Source organism: Trichosurus vulpecula, chromosome 4, assembly GCF_011100635.1.
Source record: "Trichosurus vulpecula isolate mTriVul1 chromosome 4, mTriVul1.pri, whole genome shotgun sequence".
NCBI lineage: Eukaryota > Metazoa > Chordata > Mammalia > Diprotodontia > Phalangeridae > Trichosurus > Trichosurus vulpecula.
In genome coordinates, this window is record NC_050576.1 from 381,557,120 (window position 1) to 381,574,010 (window position 16,891).

Sequence of the window (16,891 nt, forward strand, 5' to 3'; positions counted from 1 at the left end):
GATAGCAGAAGAAAATATAAGAGGTTAAGTCATAAAACCCAAACTGAATCTTCTGATTTAGTCATGTGAACTATGAGGATAACACTTGTACTAGCCATCTGACAGGGTTGTGAGAAGAGTTATCATTACTCAAAGGCTTCCTTCAAATTTCTATCTATTACTTTTTGCCTTTCTTTGTATCCCCAGCACTTAGCACAATTCCTCATACATAGGAAGCACTTAAGTAAACTTGAGTGAGGCAGCTAGGCGGATAGAGTGCCAGGCCTGAAGTCAGGAAGACTCATCTTCCTGAATTCAAATCTAGCAGCAGACACTAATTAGCTGTGTGATCCTAGGAAAATCATTTTAACCCTGTTTGCCTCAGTTTCCTCATCTGTAAAATGGAGAAGGAAATGGCAAACTACTTCAGTATCTTTGCCAAGAAAACCCCAAATGGGGTTGCAAAAAGTCAGACATGACTGAAAATGCAACAACAAGTTTGATTAACTTACTCCTCACATGCTCTCCAGCCCCATTTCTCCAGCAGACAAAAAGTATACCCCCACTAAAAGGTCATGCTATCAAACTAAATTCTTATCTCCTCAAAACCATTAAATTCCCAGTGCCTTGTATGGTGCCTAGTATATAGTATAGTAGGAATCAACTTTGTCAGCTACTGATTAACTTCTGCATTAGCTGTCAATAGCACCACCAATCTCACCAGTGTGCAACTCTGGAATAATCTTTCATTATAAACAGTTCTTCTACTACAAGGGTAGGGAACCTGCGGCATTGAGGCTACACGTGGCCCTCTAGGTCCTCAAGTGTGGCCCTTTGACTGTATCCAAGTTTTCTAGAACAAATTCTTTTATTAACGGGATTTGTCCTGTGAAGCTTGGAGTCAGTCAAAGTGTCGTACCTGAAGACCTGGAGGGCCACACGTGGCCTTGAGGCTAAAGGTTCCCTGCCCTGTTCTCAGATAATTTCTCAAATTCAAGCTTATCCTCTTACTTCCAAATCCCAATCTCTCATTGCCTTATCATGCTAATACTGATACAGTCACTCTTGGGTGGTCTCCCTATAGCTAGGTTTCTCCTATCCAATACACAGACCACTTATTATCTATGACATTAAACACAAATTCAATCAATTCAATAGGTATTGGTGTGTTTCAAACTGTTCAGGCTGACACTTTCCACCATATCTCCCCAACAGTCCTGGTATTTTCCAACAATCTCTCTGATCTGACTAGGTTCTTCTTACCTCAAATAGGCTTTCCCCTAGTTTCAACTATAGGACTTAATTCATATTCTCCCTTCTAGAACATTTCCCCGATCTCCCAATTCTTGACCATCTTTCATAAAGCCCAGGTTCAGACTGACACTATGAAGCTTTACCAAATTAGAAACCTGGAAGAGTGACCCTTCCCTTATGGTTATTTCCCTAAACTTAATGAACGATACATTGTCACACACTTTCTCATGAATTTGCCTTCTCTCTCATTTGATTTATGTATGCATACATGTATATGTATGTCTGTAATATATATATGCACATGTACACACACACACACACACACACACACACACACACGTATACATCTCACATCAACCCATGTTTTTGTTTATGTCTTTCTACTCAATTAAATCAAGATCCTGGGTGGTAGGAAAGAGCAGGAATTCATCTTATTTGAAAAAAAAATAGCTCAGGAATTATGATATTCATAAAAGACTCTTAATAAATGCTTGTTGCATAAGCTCTTCAAGCAAACTATTCTCCCTCCTGATTCCCAGCAGAACACTAAGCCCAAAGGAACAGTACCTAGGGAACCAGATCTGATGCACAGCTAAATTTTGATTAGAGAGAACGAATCCCCTGAAGTACTGTAGTCACATTATTTGAATTTGCACTGCATATTTCCATTGGGCTGGAATCAATTACCATATTTTACATAATTGTAACTTACAAAAGCATCAATTCAAATACATGCAACCACATCAAGGGATTTATTATTCACAATATTCTGGACCTAGCTGTAACAAAGAGTGCTAGAATCAGAAGATCAAGGTTCAAGTCCCAGAACTGTCAACTACTAGCTCTATAACTTTGGGCAAGACAGTTTCTTCATAGATGAAATGAAAATACTGGATTACATGATCTCTAAAAGTCCCATACATAACAAACATTTTTATAATTTAAGAAATTTTCCACATTTCTTCTACTTCATCTCAAACTCTGAGGACACTTGGGAACTAAAGATGTAATTGTCCCATGGCCTTAGACACTCCAACTACCCAAATAAACTTCTGGTCTAAGTTCCCTTCGTGGCCAATGCAATGTAAACGTGACCTTTCTGAGCTACTCTGGTTTCAAATTCCAACTCTGCCACTTAATGGTAGACTATGTGTGTACCCACAGGCAGGAAACCTCACTTCTCAGGGCCCTAGTGTCCTCATATGTAATGTGACATAGTTGGACTAGATAATTTCTAAATTCCTTTTTCTGACCAATTAACAGGATTTTAACTTGAGCCTGAGACAGTCCTCTCATCTCATCAGAGCAAGGCATTTTCTACAGAAAACAGACTCTCCATGACTAAAGTGAATGGATTATATTTATAATCCTAAGTTCTCATGAACACTCTGAAAATCAGTCTCTAAAATCTCAATATCCAAAGGATAAATTATTTCACCTTAAAGATTACTGCGTTGACTTTTATAAAAGTTGTTTATTTAGACCCAAATGATCAAATTATAAAACAAATATAAAATTCAAAATCTTGGTGTCCTATAATTAGTAAGTTAACTAGTTTTGTTTTGTCCCTCCAAAGTTGCTTTTAGCACCCTAAGTCCAATGGGACCTTAGGATTTAGGTTAAGAAAAAGTAATCTTTACAGGACGCAGTAAGTCCTTTTCTTGGTCCCAAATTACACAGATTACTTTCAGAGGGAGAAGACGGTTTAGATTCTTGGACTAGGGGCTGCCCACCCCAACCTCTAGTTTTAAAGAGGCAGCTAAGGGGCACAGTAGATAGCATTCTTTTCATTCATGGATTTTTTTCGGTACATACCAGTTTGGCTTGTGCGTCTGCAATTTTTCGATTATTCTCTTCCAGTATTCGTTCTAGTTCCTCACGTTTTGCACGCTCTTCCTCCTAAAGGGGAGGACATGGAAAGATGTTAGAAAAGTGAAGTATTTTTTATTTGTGCATCTTTACTAATCTTCCTCTGAACTTTTTTTTGTGAACTGACTTACAGGGCAGCTTTATAGCCACCTTTTGTCTGACAAATGGTAAACTGTGCAGCCACTAAAATTGGTTCTAGTACTAAATTTAAATCATCCCTCCCAGTCCAAACAGCAACCAACTAAACCCTCCCTAATCATAGTTTCCTGACAGTTATTACTAATACTTTAATATCACACAAATCAACAAGGACAACTACAAAACTGGATAGTATTTACCAAATTAAAAAAATAATATATAAAATATAAATAAAGTGAATATTTGTCTCACCAATTATGTATACCTACGTATTCTTTACCTATACTCCTTTAATCAGCATTAAAAGTTGAATATTTACTGTCTTGTCCAGTGTCCTGCAGAGTGTGCTCCTCGGCTGCCATACGCGCCAGCTTCCTCTTTAAAATGATTTGTACTGTTAGCTTGGCAATACCTGCATCAGCAGCTCAACCATTTATAAAGAAACAACATACAAGGAAGGCTGAGCTGAGGAATGCAGATGTTTATGGTAAGAAGGAACAAAAAATGTAATTCATCATTCCTAAGGCAAACAATTAATAAGAAAAATACATTTACTGTTAGTGAAAAATACAAATGGTAATCCATACTTCATGGAACTAAGGGCTTCTTCCATGGGGAAAATGGACTTAACATTCAGTATGTTGACAATTTCTTAAGGCAGCTTAAATTGTCATCTACAGTTTGAACTGGAATTCAGGAATCCAGGGGAGGCATGGTCAGGAAATAAAGTTCTGTAATTTATTTTTCTTGGAGAATTTAATGAAATTTTGTTATGCAACTATATGAATACTGCATGATGGTTTGGGCAGTGTTCAGTTTACAGCATACATGATTTTAGTATTTGGAAAGACTGTCAGAGGATTGTGTCCGTGTGAAAAAAAAAATTGTTAATATGAAACAAAGCAAGCACACGAAGAGAAAAAAAATCTTACTATGATTAGTAACTCGCTACAAGACAGCACTATTACTCCCAAAACATTTTCTTATTAAAAGCACTGATATATACCACATTTAACAAAATAAGACCTAGGGAATTAACTGCAATCCACTGTAAGCAGAGAACTGTATGTTTATCTTGGCCAAGTTAACATGAGAAAACTTAAAGTAGCTTTTAAGTTAAAAGCAAATAGGATTTGGCATTCTGTTGTCAATAACCAGAAAACATCAAGATTAAGAGTGACTATTAGTCACAGAAATTTAAGAACAAACTACTACAGGGTTTCCTGTAGTAAACAGTCGTTTTCATTTCTGCCCACATAAGTGGAGTATCACTCAGTGCTGTAGTTTTGCCTCAAAAGTCTCAGTGACTTTTTAGAAGTTTTAGAAATCCGGAGTAATTTGGTGCAGACAAGCCATAGAGACTTCAGTAGCAAATTACTGTCTCACAGAAAGACATTTTCAACTTCTGCTCCAGCTGCTGATAAAACAAATCATGTGTTTAGCTTGACTCCAGACAAGGACAACCTGTTCCTTCATAACTCTCTAGAGAAAAAAGGAGTTGTTAGTAGATACTAAAAAAAATGGATAATGATCTGGACATTTTTCCTAAAAAGATTCTTTGAAACACATTAGGACAGTGGAGGGCCTTAAGGATCAGAATGCCAAGAATTAATCCATTGTGTTGAGGCAGGATATGAAGTTTGTTTTTTTTTAAAGGGAAAAAAGAAGAATAAGAAAACCTATTTGTCAAAAGCAGGTACTGTCGCTCAAAGCTGGGCCCTGCTCTTTTTAATCTGACTGAAGGCAAGAAGCCTCTCACAGTCTAGGTAAATAGAATGATAAAACAGAAAAGAAGAATACATAACCACAGGTGGAGTTTAACCTTTTCCCTTTACCAGTCTCCAACCCTCCTCTTCCCCCGCCCCGAAAAAAAAGAAAGGATTGGTTGTAGGTCCTGCAGCCATGGCAAAAGTTTCAAACACTTCTCAAATATGTAGGCCAGTTCCATTAAAATCAAGTATCCTCGAATAGGTTTTAGGAGAATAACTGTTTAAAGCATCAGTCAGCTCTTCTGAATAGGCTAAAAATTAACTTCCGCAGCAATGCAAGTTTATATGAGAAAGGAATTAGATAGTCTGTATTCCATCTCTTTCTGAACTGAGCAGGAGGCACAACCCAACACTGAAAGTTTTGCCATGGACTGTCTCTACTTTCCAAACGACCGAGCGTTACCTCTCTAGCTTTTTGTGCTGCAAGCTCAGCTTGTCTCTGTCGCTCGAGTTCTTCGAGCAACTGCTTTTCCATGATGCGCTTAGCTTCTTCTACCCTTCGGAGAACTTCTCGCTCAATTTCATCCTTCCTTTTCTCCAATTCTTCCTCTACTCGTTTTGCCACAAGTTCTTCCACTCTTCTCGCTGTTTCTTCCTCAATGAGCTTCTCTTCTATTTCCTGCTGTCGACTAACAAATGAAAGGAAAAAAAAAACCACAATAAAACATGTAATTTGAAAGACATAGCAGCTTATGCTTTATCCCCAAACTATCAATCATAATTTGCTTTTAGAGTTAATAAAACAAGAGTAATGTATAACTTCACAGCACTATAGGGTTTATAAAGCATTTCCCTTACAACAGATATGGAATAGATACAACTATATTATCTTGTCCATTACACTATTAAGGAAAACTGAGGCTCAAAAATGCCACAGAGGTGTCAGAAACAGGATTCACATCCAGGTCTCCTGATTCCAAATCCAGGGATCTTTCTGCTTCAGCACTGAGATCAAAGGAGTATTTTATAGGCTACAGAGCTGAAAGGGACACTAAAGATTATTTAGTCCAATCTCCTCATTTTACAAAGAAACGGAGACACAGAAAGATTCAGTGACTTGTCTAGGTCACACATGAGCTGTGAGGTAGAATTCGAACCCAAAGAAATTTTGAATCATTTTTTATTTTAAAGACCTCAGAAAAGAATTCTTCCATACAATGTGCTGCTAGCAATATTGAGATTTTGTGTAGATATGAAGAAATCATATAGAAATTAAAAATGAACACACCTAGAAAAACTATAAAGGAGGATTTAGAATCAAGACCCATCTGTGCATACTAGATATAGTCCAGGTAATGTATTTGAGCTGAAGGATCTGTATTGGCATCCTAGCTCTGCTACAACCCAATGGACTCTGAGCAAGGCATTTGGCTTTTCTGGGTTTCAGGTCCCTTATCTGTAAAATGAGAGGGTTTGATGAGCTCTCTGAGGTCCATTCCAACTCTAAACCAATGATTCTGTTTAAGTTATTTGTTACCAGCTCAATAAAGAGGAGATATCCTCTGACTTCCAAGTAAGTTTTTCCTATTCCTTATGAAACATACAGAGAAAGCAGAGGTGCTTGGCATGGCTATTTTATACTAAATGCTTTTTGCAAAAATTGAAAGGTTTTTGTCCTTTTGTGAAACCTCAAGGGATAATTCTGTGAGATATAAAAAAAGATCCACGGAGTGGATCAGCAGAGAACAGGGTAAGGAGGGAAGCACGGACATTATTTCTTGTTCATAACATTCTTATCCTAAAATAAATAGCATATACTAAAAAAAAATTTAAAAGGGAAAATTACTGGTTTTACAAACAAATTTTCAGAAAAATTTGTCTCATTAACATCTGAACAAACTTTAGTCCATACCATATAGCAAATAATCTAGTCAATCCCCCACATTTTAGTATGTTCAATTCAACTAACATCATATTGTTAAATTGTGATACTACTCTATTTTTCAAAGTACTTTTTAATGTGTACACAGTACACAATATGTAACAGAAAGATGTTTAATTTTGTTTTGAAAATTCTTTACAACTCTGAGGGAACTCAGAACTCCACAACTTGTGAATTAGTATTCATTTTGTAGTATATGAAAATGCCAGTGTTCCTAAGTCACAAAGACAGTCCTCAATGGATCCAGTGTAACAATCTGGACTTGGTGGTGGTCATTTGAACAGTTCTGGATGTTATCTGTATATGTAGCACAAGTTCTTAATAAGTGCTCGTTGATTTGATTTGCAACTACAAACAGTGAATGAAAGAGTCACTGACCACTTACCTTTGACTTCTACCTCACAAAGACAAGTGTTAAATTATGGAATTTTCTATATTCCTGTTTTTCCCTTCTTTTCTACATATCTACTTTTTTACACTTTTTTCTTAGAAAACACTCTACACTAGTAAATCAAGTAATGTGCTTAAGATCAACTACACAAGGTTGCTGAGGAAAATGTAAACTACAATTGGATAGATTCTTGGAGGTAGTCACTGGGATCATAAATCTAGAGCTGAAAGTGATCTCTGAAACAATCTATTCTAACTCTCCCATAACTTTAACAGATAAGAAGACTGAGGCCAAGGGAGGATAAATTCCTGGCCCGTAGGTGAAAAGGAAACATGGGAACGACAACAATGTACTTAAGACATGCCAAAGAGAATGGGGGAGGGGAGACAGGTATACTATCAAAGAGGCTTGGGAAGATAGCAAACTGGTAAAAAATAATAGAAGCTGGTAAAATTGTAACACTCATTTTCAAGGTTGTTTTGACTCCTAAATAGGACATGATGCTGACATCTGCTAAAGCCAGTAAGAACTGGCTGAAACAAGGAGTATTGGAAAGAACCCACTAGGTTCAGTCTGGTGAGGTTATACTACAATACAGTATAGCTACAACTAAAAATCAAGTCTCTATGAATCACACTATTATGCTTGATTGCTATTCTTTGCCCTTAAATGCTCCTTCAACCTCGTTTGACCACCTTTTACTGTTTTATTTAACAGCTTTACCAGTATGGGAGAAAATGAGTGAAAATTAAAGTGAGTCAATTTTTCTATTTTAGAGGCTTCCATTGGAAAAGACTTAATGGGACAAGTTAGTAGAATTACTGGTTACAAGGAAGCTTTTATTCAAAATGATAAATTTGTTCACATTAACTCTGTCAAATAACGTTGTGCTATGCATAGTTTTACTGATGGTGGGGGAATAAGCTGATTAGGAAGAAAATCCTTTGACTAAACAAAGACTTAGTCAATCAACATTTATTAAGTGCCTACTACGTGCCAGAAACAGGGCTAATAAGCAAGTGGGATATGAAAAAAGACAAAAGACAGTCCCTGTCCTCAAGAAGCTTACACTCTAATGAGGGAGACAACATGTAGACAAGTATATATACAAGGGATCCATAGGGAATAATCACAGGGGGAAAGGTACTAGAATTAGGAGCAGTTGAGGAAGGCTTCTAATAAATGATACAATTTTAGTTGGGACTTGAAGCCAGGGAGATCAGTAGTCAAGAGCTGATAGGGAAGAGGTTCAAGGCATGGGGGACCGAAGGAGAAAATGGCCAGAGAGTATCCTGTTTGCAGAATAGCAAGGAGGCCAGGGTCACTGGATCAGAAAAAGTATAAGACGACTGGAAAGTAGAAGGTGGCTAGGTTATGAAGGTTTTTGAACGCCAAACAAGAGTATTTTGTATTTGTTCCTAGAAGCAATAGGGAACCACTGGACTTTTTTTGAGCATGAGGGCATGAACAGACCTTCATTTTAGCAAAATCACAATAATCAAGGCTTGAGGTGATGCATAGAGTGGTGGTACTATTAGAGAAGAGAAGGCGTATTGGAGAAGTGTTGCCAAGGTGAATTTGGCAGGCCTTGGCTAACAGCCTGGATATGAGGGACGAGAGATAGTAGGGAATTCAGAATGACTCCTTGGTTGTGAGCCTAAAGGACTAGGAGGATGGTACTCCTCTCTACAATAACAGGGAAGGTGGGGTTGAGGGTGTGGGAGAAGGATTTAGGAAGAAATTAGATAACGAATCCATTGGACATCCAGTTAAGAGAGGTCTGAAAGGCAGCTGGAGATAGGGTGGGGGCAGGAAAATATTAGAATGAGCAGAGAGAAGTTATTAAATCCATGGGAGCTGAGGAGATTACCAATCAAAAAACAATACAGAGGAAGAAGAGAGCCCAGGACAGAACCCTGAAGAACACTTCGGTATACAGGGCATGATCTGGAAGAGGATCCAGCAAAGGAGACAAAGCAATCAGATAGATAAGAGGAGAATAAGGACAGTAGCATCCTGAAAACCTAGAGAATGATCAATAGTGTCAGAGATTGCAAAGAGCGGCAAGAAGAATGAGGATTGAGAAAAGGCCTTTGGATCTGGCAACTAAGATCATTAATAACTTTGGAAAAACAACAATTTCATTGGAGTAAGAAGGCTGGAAATCAGACTGTATGGTTTAAGAAGAGGGTAAGAGGAGAGAAAATGGAGACAACCTATTGAAGATAGTCTTTTCAAGGAAAAGAGGACACTACCAAGCCTCAAAAGGAGTCTCAATCACTTGGCAGATGGGTGATGGACTAATGTCCAGAAGGAAATATAAATTTTCCATGATGATTTGTTTTCTTTTTATATATGTATATAAAAATAACATGCATATATATAGATATGCATATAATACCTATATATATTAGAAGGCAAAACTCCTATTTGGGGGAGGGGGAAATTGGTATTCAGTGATAGTTTAAAAAAATATATAAATGAAACATTAAAAATGGAAGAGAGAAAAAGTTCAGAAAGGGGACAGAATAACAGAGCAGTTTTGTTACTAGTGCCTTAAATTTAAAATACATGTTAAACTGTAATAGGGGTTTTATATATAAATATTCTGTTTATACACTGGAATGCTGATGTTTGTTAAGTTCATAATAAAAATTATTTTGAGTTCATAAAAATTATCTGTGATAATGGATAGTTGTTGCACAGGGAAAATTCAAAACATACTTTAAGAATATAAAATAGCAAGAGAGCCAAGCAAGGCAAAGTATTACAAAACCATATTTAACCTCTACCTGTGTAATTTTTTTCACCTGTTAGGTTTGAGGGTTGAATGAGATGATGACTAATGTTCTGATTTTTAAAGTTTAAATCCTAATTCAATGATTTCCTATCATCTAAAATATTTGTACTTATGCATTTGAAATGAAGCATAACTTCAGGGATCCATAAACAAGTCCTTATCCTCAAGAAATTACCATACCATAATGTCTAACAGGCACAGAAACAAGTAAATGCAAATTAACCGGTAGGACAGGCTGAGTAAGCCAGTAGGACACAAACGTAAAAATATTCTCAAAAACTAACCCTTCCTTCAGGCTAAGCTGAGAAACGGATTTTACTCAGCAATACTCTAGTTTTATTACCCTCAGGTAGCCCATGACTTTGAAATTATCTTGTAGGGAAGTTATAAATAGATGTTAGTACCAGCCAGAAAAAATATCGTCCATACATGTATTAACCTATGCTCTGTAAAAAAATGGATAGTATGCTACTAGCACTTGATAAATGTTTGAATAACTGAACTCCTTTGAAAACTGATCAAATTTTTAATCACCAAAAGTTTTAGTTCATGAGTATCTGAATTAACAAAAGCAAGTCAACTTATTCTGATTAAACTTTGAAGCACATAATTCACAAAGACCTATCAAATAAAAACAAAATACCAAGCACAACCAAAATATTCTACCATATTGTAAAATGGCTCAAAGGCCAGCCTGCACAGAAGTGAGTTCTGCAGACAAAGCCCTAATTATACAATGTCCTGATTTGCTCAGTCAACTAACTCTATCTAGGTTTCTAATCATTTATCTGAGCCTGAATCTCAAGGCCATCCTAGATAACTCAGTTGCATTTGTTCATAAAAAGATACTTCTGAATGGCCATCTTAAGCTCTTCTCAAGAAGAATCCATCCATTAGATAAGGTAAGCTCCTTAAAAGCAGGGATGGCCTTCTCTTCCTTTTGTATCTCAGTTCAATGTAGATTGGTTGATTCAGACCAGTATGAAGGTGCTCTAATTTAACTTGGTCATATGGTGCTGTTCCACAGTTTTAGATGACTGACTACTTGCTAAAAATAGGCTGCAATGTTACCCAAAGGCTAGAAATGTCCTGCTCAGGGATCACTCACCTAAGGGAAGAGAAACAAAGCTCTGCCTAAATTCTAATGTTATAAAGGACATATGAGTCAATATAAGCACCGAACTCTCAACATTTTCCTGTACCCTTTCAGGTCATGTGTAAATCTTATGATTATCAAAAAAATTGCATAATTGTGCCATTTTCCTGTGCTTGAAGAAAACTGGAATCGAACATAAGAGATACACTATTGTACACTACTCTATGGGAGTATCACTACTCTTTGCTCTACATTCATAGTTTGGAGTATCCACTCTAAATGTTCACATCGACTTAGTGCCTGACCTGTGGTAGAGTATTCCGAGTTTGTATAGACCTGATCGGCCACAGTTGGACACACTGAATCTTGATGCAAGCATATCAATGTCATTTTGGTCCTCTTTGAGAACGAAGGACAACCACCAACCAACCAACCACGTAGTACCCAAACAATGCTGAACAGTACAGGTTGGTATGTTTTCAACATGGCACACTGATACCTTCAAGTGTTAGTAAGTACAATGGATGAGGCTGTTTGCACCTCTTTCCCAGCCAATACTGCATAATTACTGTTTTACCTTGGTCATGGACATGTTATTGTCTGTTTTCCTTTTAATGTTGTTCTTTTCCATTTATTTTGTCTAATCTATCTTATAATTTTTACTTTTTTTGACTTTTACATGAAAAAGTTGACCTTTTATTTATTAGGAACTGTCAAAGTTCTTTGCATAGCAAACAAAGCAATCAAAGCAAATCAGGTTGATTTTAGCGCCTTTATTTCTTCTCAGCTATATTTACCTATTGCTAGGTACTTAAGGACTGATTGGTTTTTCCTTTCAGTTAAGTCCTTAGCTTTACTCACAAATCTTTATCTCTGATTCTTACCAAACTCTCCTAAACACAACACCTGGACTTCAGCCAGAAAAGACACTCTCTCAACTACACATGATTATGTATAATAGGTAAGGAAAGAACACTGAAGACAACCTCACAATTTAGAGAATGAAGGGCTTGGAACATTCTCAGGGAGTCCAAAAGTAGTATATATTGGTAGTTAAGTCCTGAACAAAGTCTAGACTTAAAGGATCTACACTACTGGAAAGAAAAGGGACTAATGTAGTTAGGCTGGAAGCAGGAAGAAATGTGGACATCACTGGCAAGGAAAAATAAGAGGAAGGAGAAAAAGTAACTAAATAAAAAAAGTTAGGTCTATGGTAGGGAAGGGTAATTGAATCCCTACAAAATCAAGTAATTAACAAGTGCCTATTAGGAGCCAAGCACTTTTAGGAGATGGAGATACAAAGCCAAAAAGTGAAGCAGTTCCTGCCCTTAGAGGAAACACCATAACATGCACCCAAAAGGATCTCTCTCTGTCTCTCTCTCTCTCTCTCTCTCTCTCTCTCTCTCTCTCTCTCTCACACACACACACACACACACACACACCGTAATTTACATAGGACCAAGGAAGGAGGCACTAGTAATGGCTTCTGGGGCTCAGTGGCATCAGTACTATTTCATGTAGATCAAAAATGAGAAAATACTTGTAGATCACTGTGCAAACGTTAAAAATGATATTAATGCTAGTTATTTCCACTACTGTCTACTGCAAATTACCATGGATAAGTCTTCAAGAAAACCTGAAAATGTATACACACACATGCAAATTCCAAAAACTTCATTCAGCACACTAAGTTCAAAAATTCCAAGAACTTTCCAAATGTGTCCTCAAGATCTGTCAAAAAAGACACCCAGCAGCATTAAGAAAAAAGTCAAACAAGGATAGGAATGGCTAAAATGGACAGTACTCTGGCCTCTCGTTAGAAAAAGAAAACTAAACTGAATTCCCAGAGCATCAGAGCCCTTATTCAAAACAAAAAAGCTACATTCCAAAATCAAATATATCTTTCAAAATAAGTTTGATCATCCCCAACATTTGAATGATCTCCTATTAAGGATTCCTGAATTAAACTAATTTTATGTGGACAAGTTTAAAAAGCAGCATGATGCAGTTGAAACAATTCTGGATATGGAGTCAGGTATCTGGATTCCAACGGGGGCTCTGCCGCTTCTTTTAAGACTTAAGGTAAATCGCTATCTCTTTTGGGTTTCAGTTCCCTCATTTATAAAAATGAGGAGTCTATATCTCAATACTCCTGACATGCTAGCCCTAAGATTGTGGGCATTTTCACCTTTACGAACTTCAGTTTCCTCATAAGTAGGAAAAACAATATTTGCACCATTAACATAGCACTGGTCTAAGAAAACATTTTTTAAACCATTAAGTGTTACTTTAATGCGAGCTATCAGTTCACACGTTCAATGGGGTGGAGGTAATACAGGCCACTCCATGCACAGGCAGCCAAACTCAAATGCCACCTCCTCCAGAAAGCCTTCCCAATAGCAGCACAATTTAATATAGTTGTTTATTCACAAAACATTTCCTTTGCACAATCCTGTGACGTGGTTAGAAAGAGGCTAGAACCTGAATATGGTCTCCCTCCATCTTACAGAAAAAGGGGAATGAGGTTCGGGGAATTGACTAGATTCCAGGTTACATAGCTAGAACCCAAATGCTGACTCCAAAGCTCTTTCCACTAGGACATATGGTCTCCTCTTACCCTACCTCCAAAAGTCCATAATAACCTTGTCTCCCTGTACCTCACAAAGCACTATTTGTACCTTTTCATACTTAAGTATTATTTTATTTTTTATATATACTTATGTATTATTTTTGTGCCCAAGATATTTCCCACCTACACTTACTAAACACCATTTTACAGATCATGGAACTGAGCTTCAAAGAAATGACTAAATTCAAGGTCATTATATGGCTAATGTGTCAAATTCAGACTTTCAGACTCTAAGCTCTTTACATTACATGTTGCCTCTTCTTACCCTCCCCCCCTCCACCTCACATAGCACTACCTGCACCATTCATATGTAGTTGTGCTATTATTTAGTTTGTTACATACTTTTATTAAGCCTCATGAAGGCTGGAATCCCATCTCATCTATGACTTGAAAGGGTGCTCTGCACACAGTTGAGTCTTTAAAAATAGGAATAATTCTTAACACTACAAATTAGTTCATGGTTTTTGGAATGCACTCTGTCAACTAAGTACAATACAAATGAAAGTTTAAGCCATATCAAACTGCTAAATTCAAAAGGAAGTTTAAATTTCTCTTTCCCTCCATAAAATTCCACATATGGGCTATAGTATATTATGACTAACCTGTTTTCTAAACAATGAGTAAGTGGGAAAGGTACTATAGTTGTATAATAGCTTTGAATTTTTTTTTCCCCTTAAAGGAACACAAAATGCTCTTAAAAATGTAAACCAAAACCTCTGCGAGTTTTGACAGCATAGAGATGATCTCATCTTGCACAATGAGAAAGGCGAAGAAAGCTCTTAGAAAATTTTTTACCTTTCAGAAAAGCTCTTAGAAAAAGTTTAGACATTATAGATGACTTCTTCATCTGCATAATAAAACGGGTGGGCCAGATGACCTCCAAGGTCCCTAACCATTTATAAATCTAACATCCTAAAGTTCCAAGAGCATAAGGAATAATCTATTTAAAATATCCCGTTGAGCAACGAAATGTTCTATTTCTTTTCAATAAAATAAGTGCTGCTTCCCAAACTAATCGGTATTGGGGAAAAAAAATTAGTTAGCAGGGTTTTGCACTGCATCAGTACACTCCACCCCCGCCCCCCAGTTCCCACGCACGCAGGGCCATGCAGGACATAAGACCATTCTCCCCAAATCCCTGTGTGAAGTCTCTCCAAAGGAAAATTCAGCGCCCAACCCGGCCTGCTTCTCACATCTCGGACAACCCAATTTCCCCGCCTCAAAATGATTACCCCTCCCCCTCTCCCACTGCCCTCCCTCTGAACTCGGGCCTCCCAGCTCCCGCCCCGCCTCGCGCCAAAATAGCTTTCTCCTCCGCAGGCCTTTCCTGCCCCGAACCACATGCTTCCCGATTAGTCCAATCGTCCGGGCGGGAGGAATCCTCTCTTCCAGAAACCGTGGAGGAGTCTCCGTGTTTGCGTGCAGAGGGGTGCGGGACGCCCCAAGCCCGCCTTCCTCCCTCTTCCCCTCCCGATTTGTTCCTCCTCCCCTCCCCCTCCCCGTCCCTCGCCGCGGGCTCACATCTTTCGCTGCCGCTCGAACTCTGCCTTCTTCTCCTCCTCCTCGCGTTTCTGCTTCTCGTCCAGGCTGCTTCGCTTGCTCACCGTGCGCCCGAAGATGTCGATGCGGTCAGGGGGGGACGAGGCGCGCTCGCGCTCCCGCTCGCGGCGGGACACGGCTGCGTTGGTGGAGCGCGAGCGTGAACGCGACTCCCGGCGCCGGTTCCTCTTGCTCTCCCGGGACTTGGAGCGTTTCCGAACCCGTTCCTTATCCCGGGACCGCGACCTCGACCGGCTCCGCTTTTTGTTGTGCTTACTGCTCTTGGTGTGCTTGGAGCGGGACGAGCTCCGACTCCGGGACCGGCCCATCTCTGCGGGCCGACGACGCTGTTGGCTCAGCCGCCTTCGCCTACGGGCCCCTCTTCTCCCCGCCTCGCGCTCCTTCACTTCTCTCTCCCGGCTGTCTCCGGACACTGGCTGAGAGCTCCGCCGAGATCGGAAGTCCGGGAGCGGGCCTGGTAGGCCTTAAACCGATCTTCCGTGTTCACAACGGCCACGAAGGGCTTCCCCCCCCCTTCAGACGCAAAGGCCGCAGCTACAGGACTTCCCTAAAATGGCAGCGACGGCACCGGCTGCCCTTCCCACAATGCAATGCGTAGAACCAGCCGTCAGCTTAGTCACGCCCCCTTCCGATTATTGCGGAAGTAGCTGCGAGGGTAACGAATTCCTTCGGGTATTTCCGGGCATTCGAGCGGAAGTAGCTAGGAGGGTAATGAACTTCTTCGGTTACTTCCGAGTTTGAGCTCCTCGAGGTTTTGTTATGATCCCTGGAATCCTAAAATAAGAATTCATTCCTTTAGTCCTTGTCTTTAGGATCACATACAGAGGGAGAGAGAGAAGAGAGCCGACTGACAAGTATATGCAAAGTTGACGTTCATAGTTTTGCTGGGGGAGCCCGTAGACAGTAACAGCAAAGTTTGGTGTTCGCTGCGCCTCAGTCTAATGCACACATAAAACCTAAGTAGAATTTATTTCACTTCCAAGGATACTGCATGTGCGATCTACAGCCATACCTGGGCGGGAGGGGGGGAGGGGGGGTGCATAGGCCATAGTGAAGTATTTTGATTTTAAAGGTCATTCTCCACACCCACCCCACCCCCATTCAAATACTTATTAAGCTGCTTCCATCTGTGAGTCTTGCACAGAACCCTCCTTCCAGGTCTGAGCGTGGGAAAAGGAATTAGGAGAGAAAGGAGTCAGAGACCCCCCCCCCCCCAAAAAAAATCCTGAATTTAAAAAAAGCTCCAAAAATAAAATAAGCCCTAAGTGAAGATGGAGGAATCGTGACTGAGAATGAAAAAATAAAGGGGCCTTCTGCGATTATAGTTTAAGACAAACCTAGCATACCTAGATGCTATGTAAACTATTAGCTCCTCCAGGGAAGACACTTTGGTTTTGCATTCCCAGCTCCTAGTAGACAGGTGCCTGGCATTGGTTGGTAGGCACCTAATGGGGTGGAGACAGGGCAGCTATTCGGTGCAGTAGATACAGTGCTGAGGCCTGAAGTCGGCAAGTCTCACGTTCC

At 39.3% G+C, this 16,891-nt stretch overlaps 1 protein-coding gene across 1 annotated transcript in view; it reads right to left on the bottom strand.

Annotated features, from left to right (window-relative positions):
- Positions 1-15,961, bottom strand: part of ARGLU1 (arginine and glutamate rich 1) — a 29,348-nt gene extending 13,387 nt beyond the window's left edge. The window contains exons 1-3 of the mRNA XM_036756881.1: positions 15,329-15,961; positions 5,413-5,638; positions 3,049-3,132 (exon numbers count right to left, since the gene is read on the bottom strand). Coding sequence (XP_036612776.1) covers positions 3,049-3,132; positions 5,413-5,638; positions 15,329-15,675 — 657 coding nt within the window. The 5' untranslated portion in view covers positions 15,676-15,961. The remainder of the gene's footprint in view (positions 1-3,048; positions 3,133-5,412; positions 5,639-15,328) is intronic.
- Between the last annotated feature and the right edge of the window lie 930 nt (positions 15,962-16,891).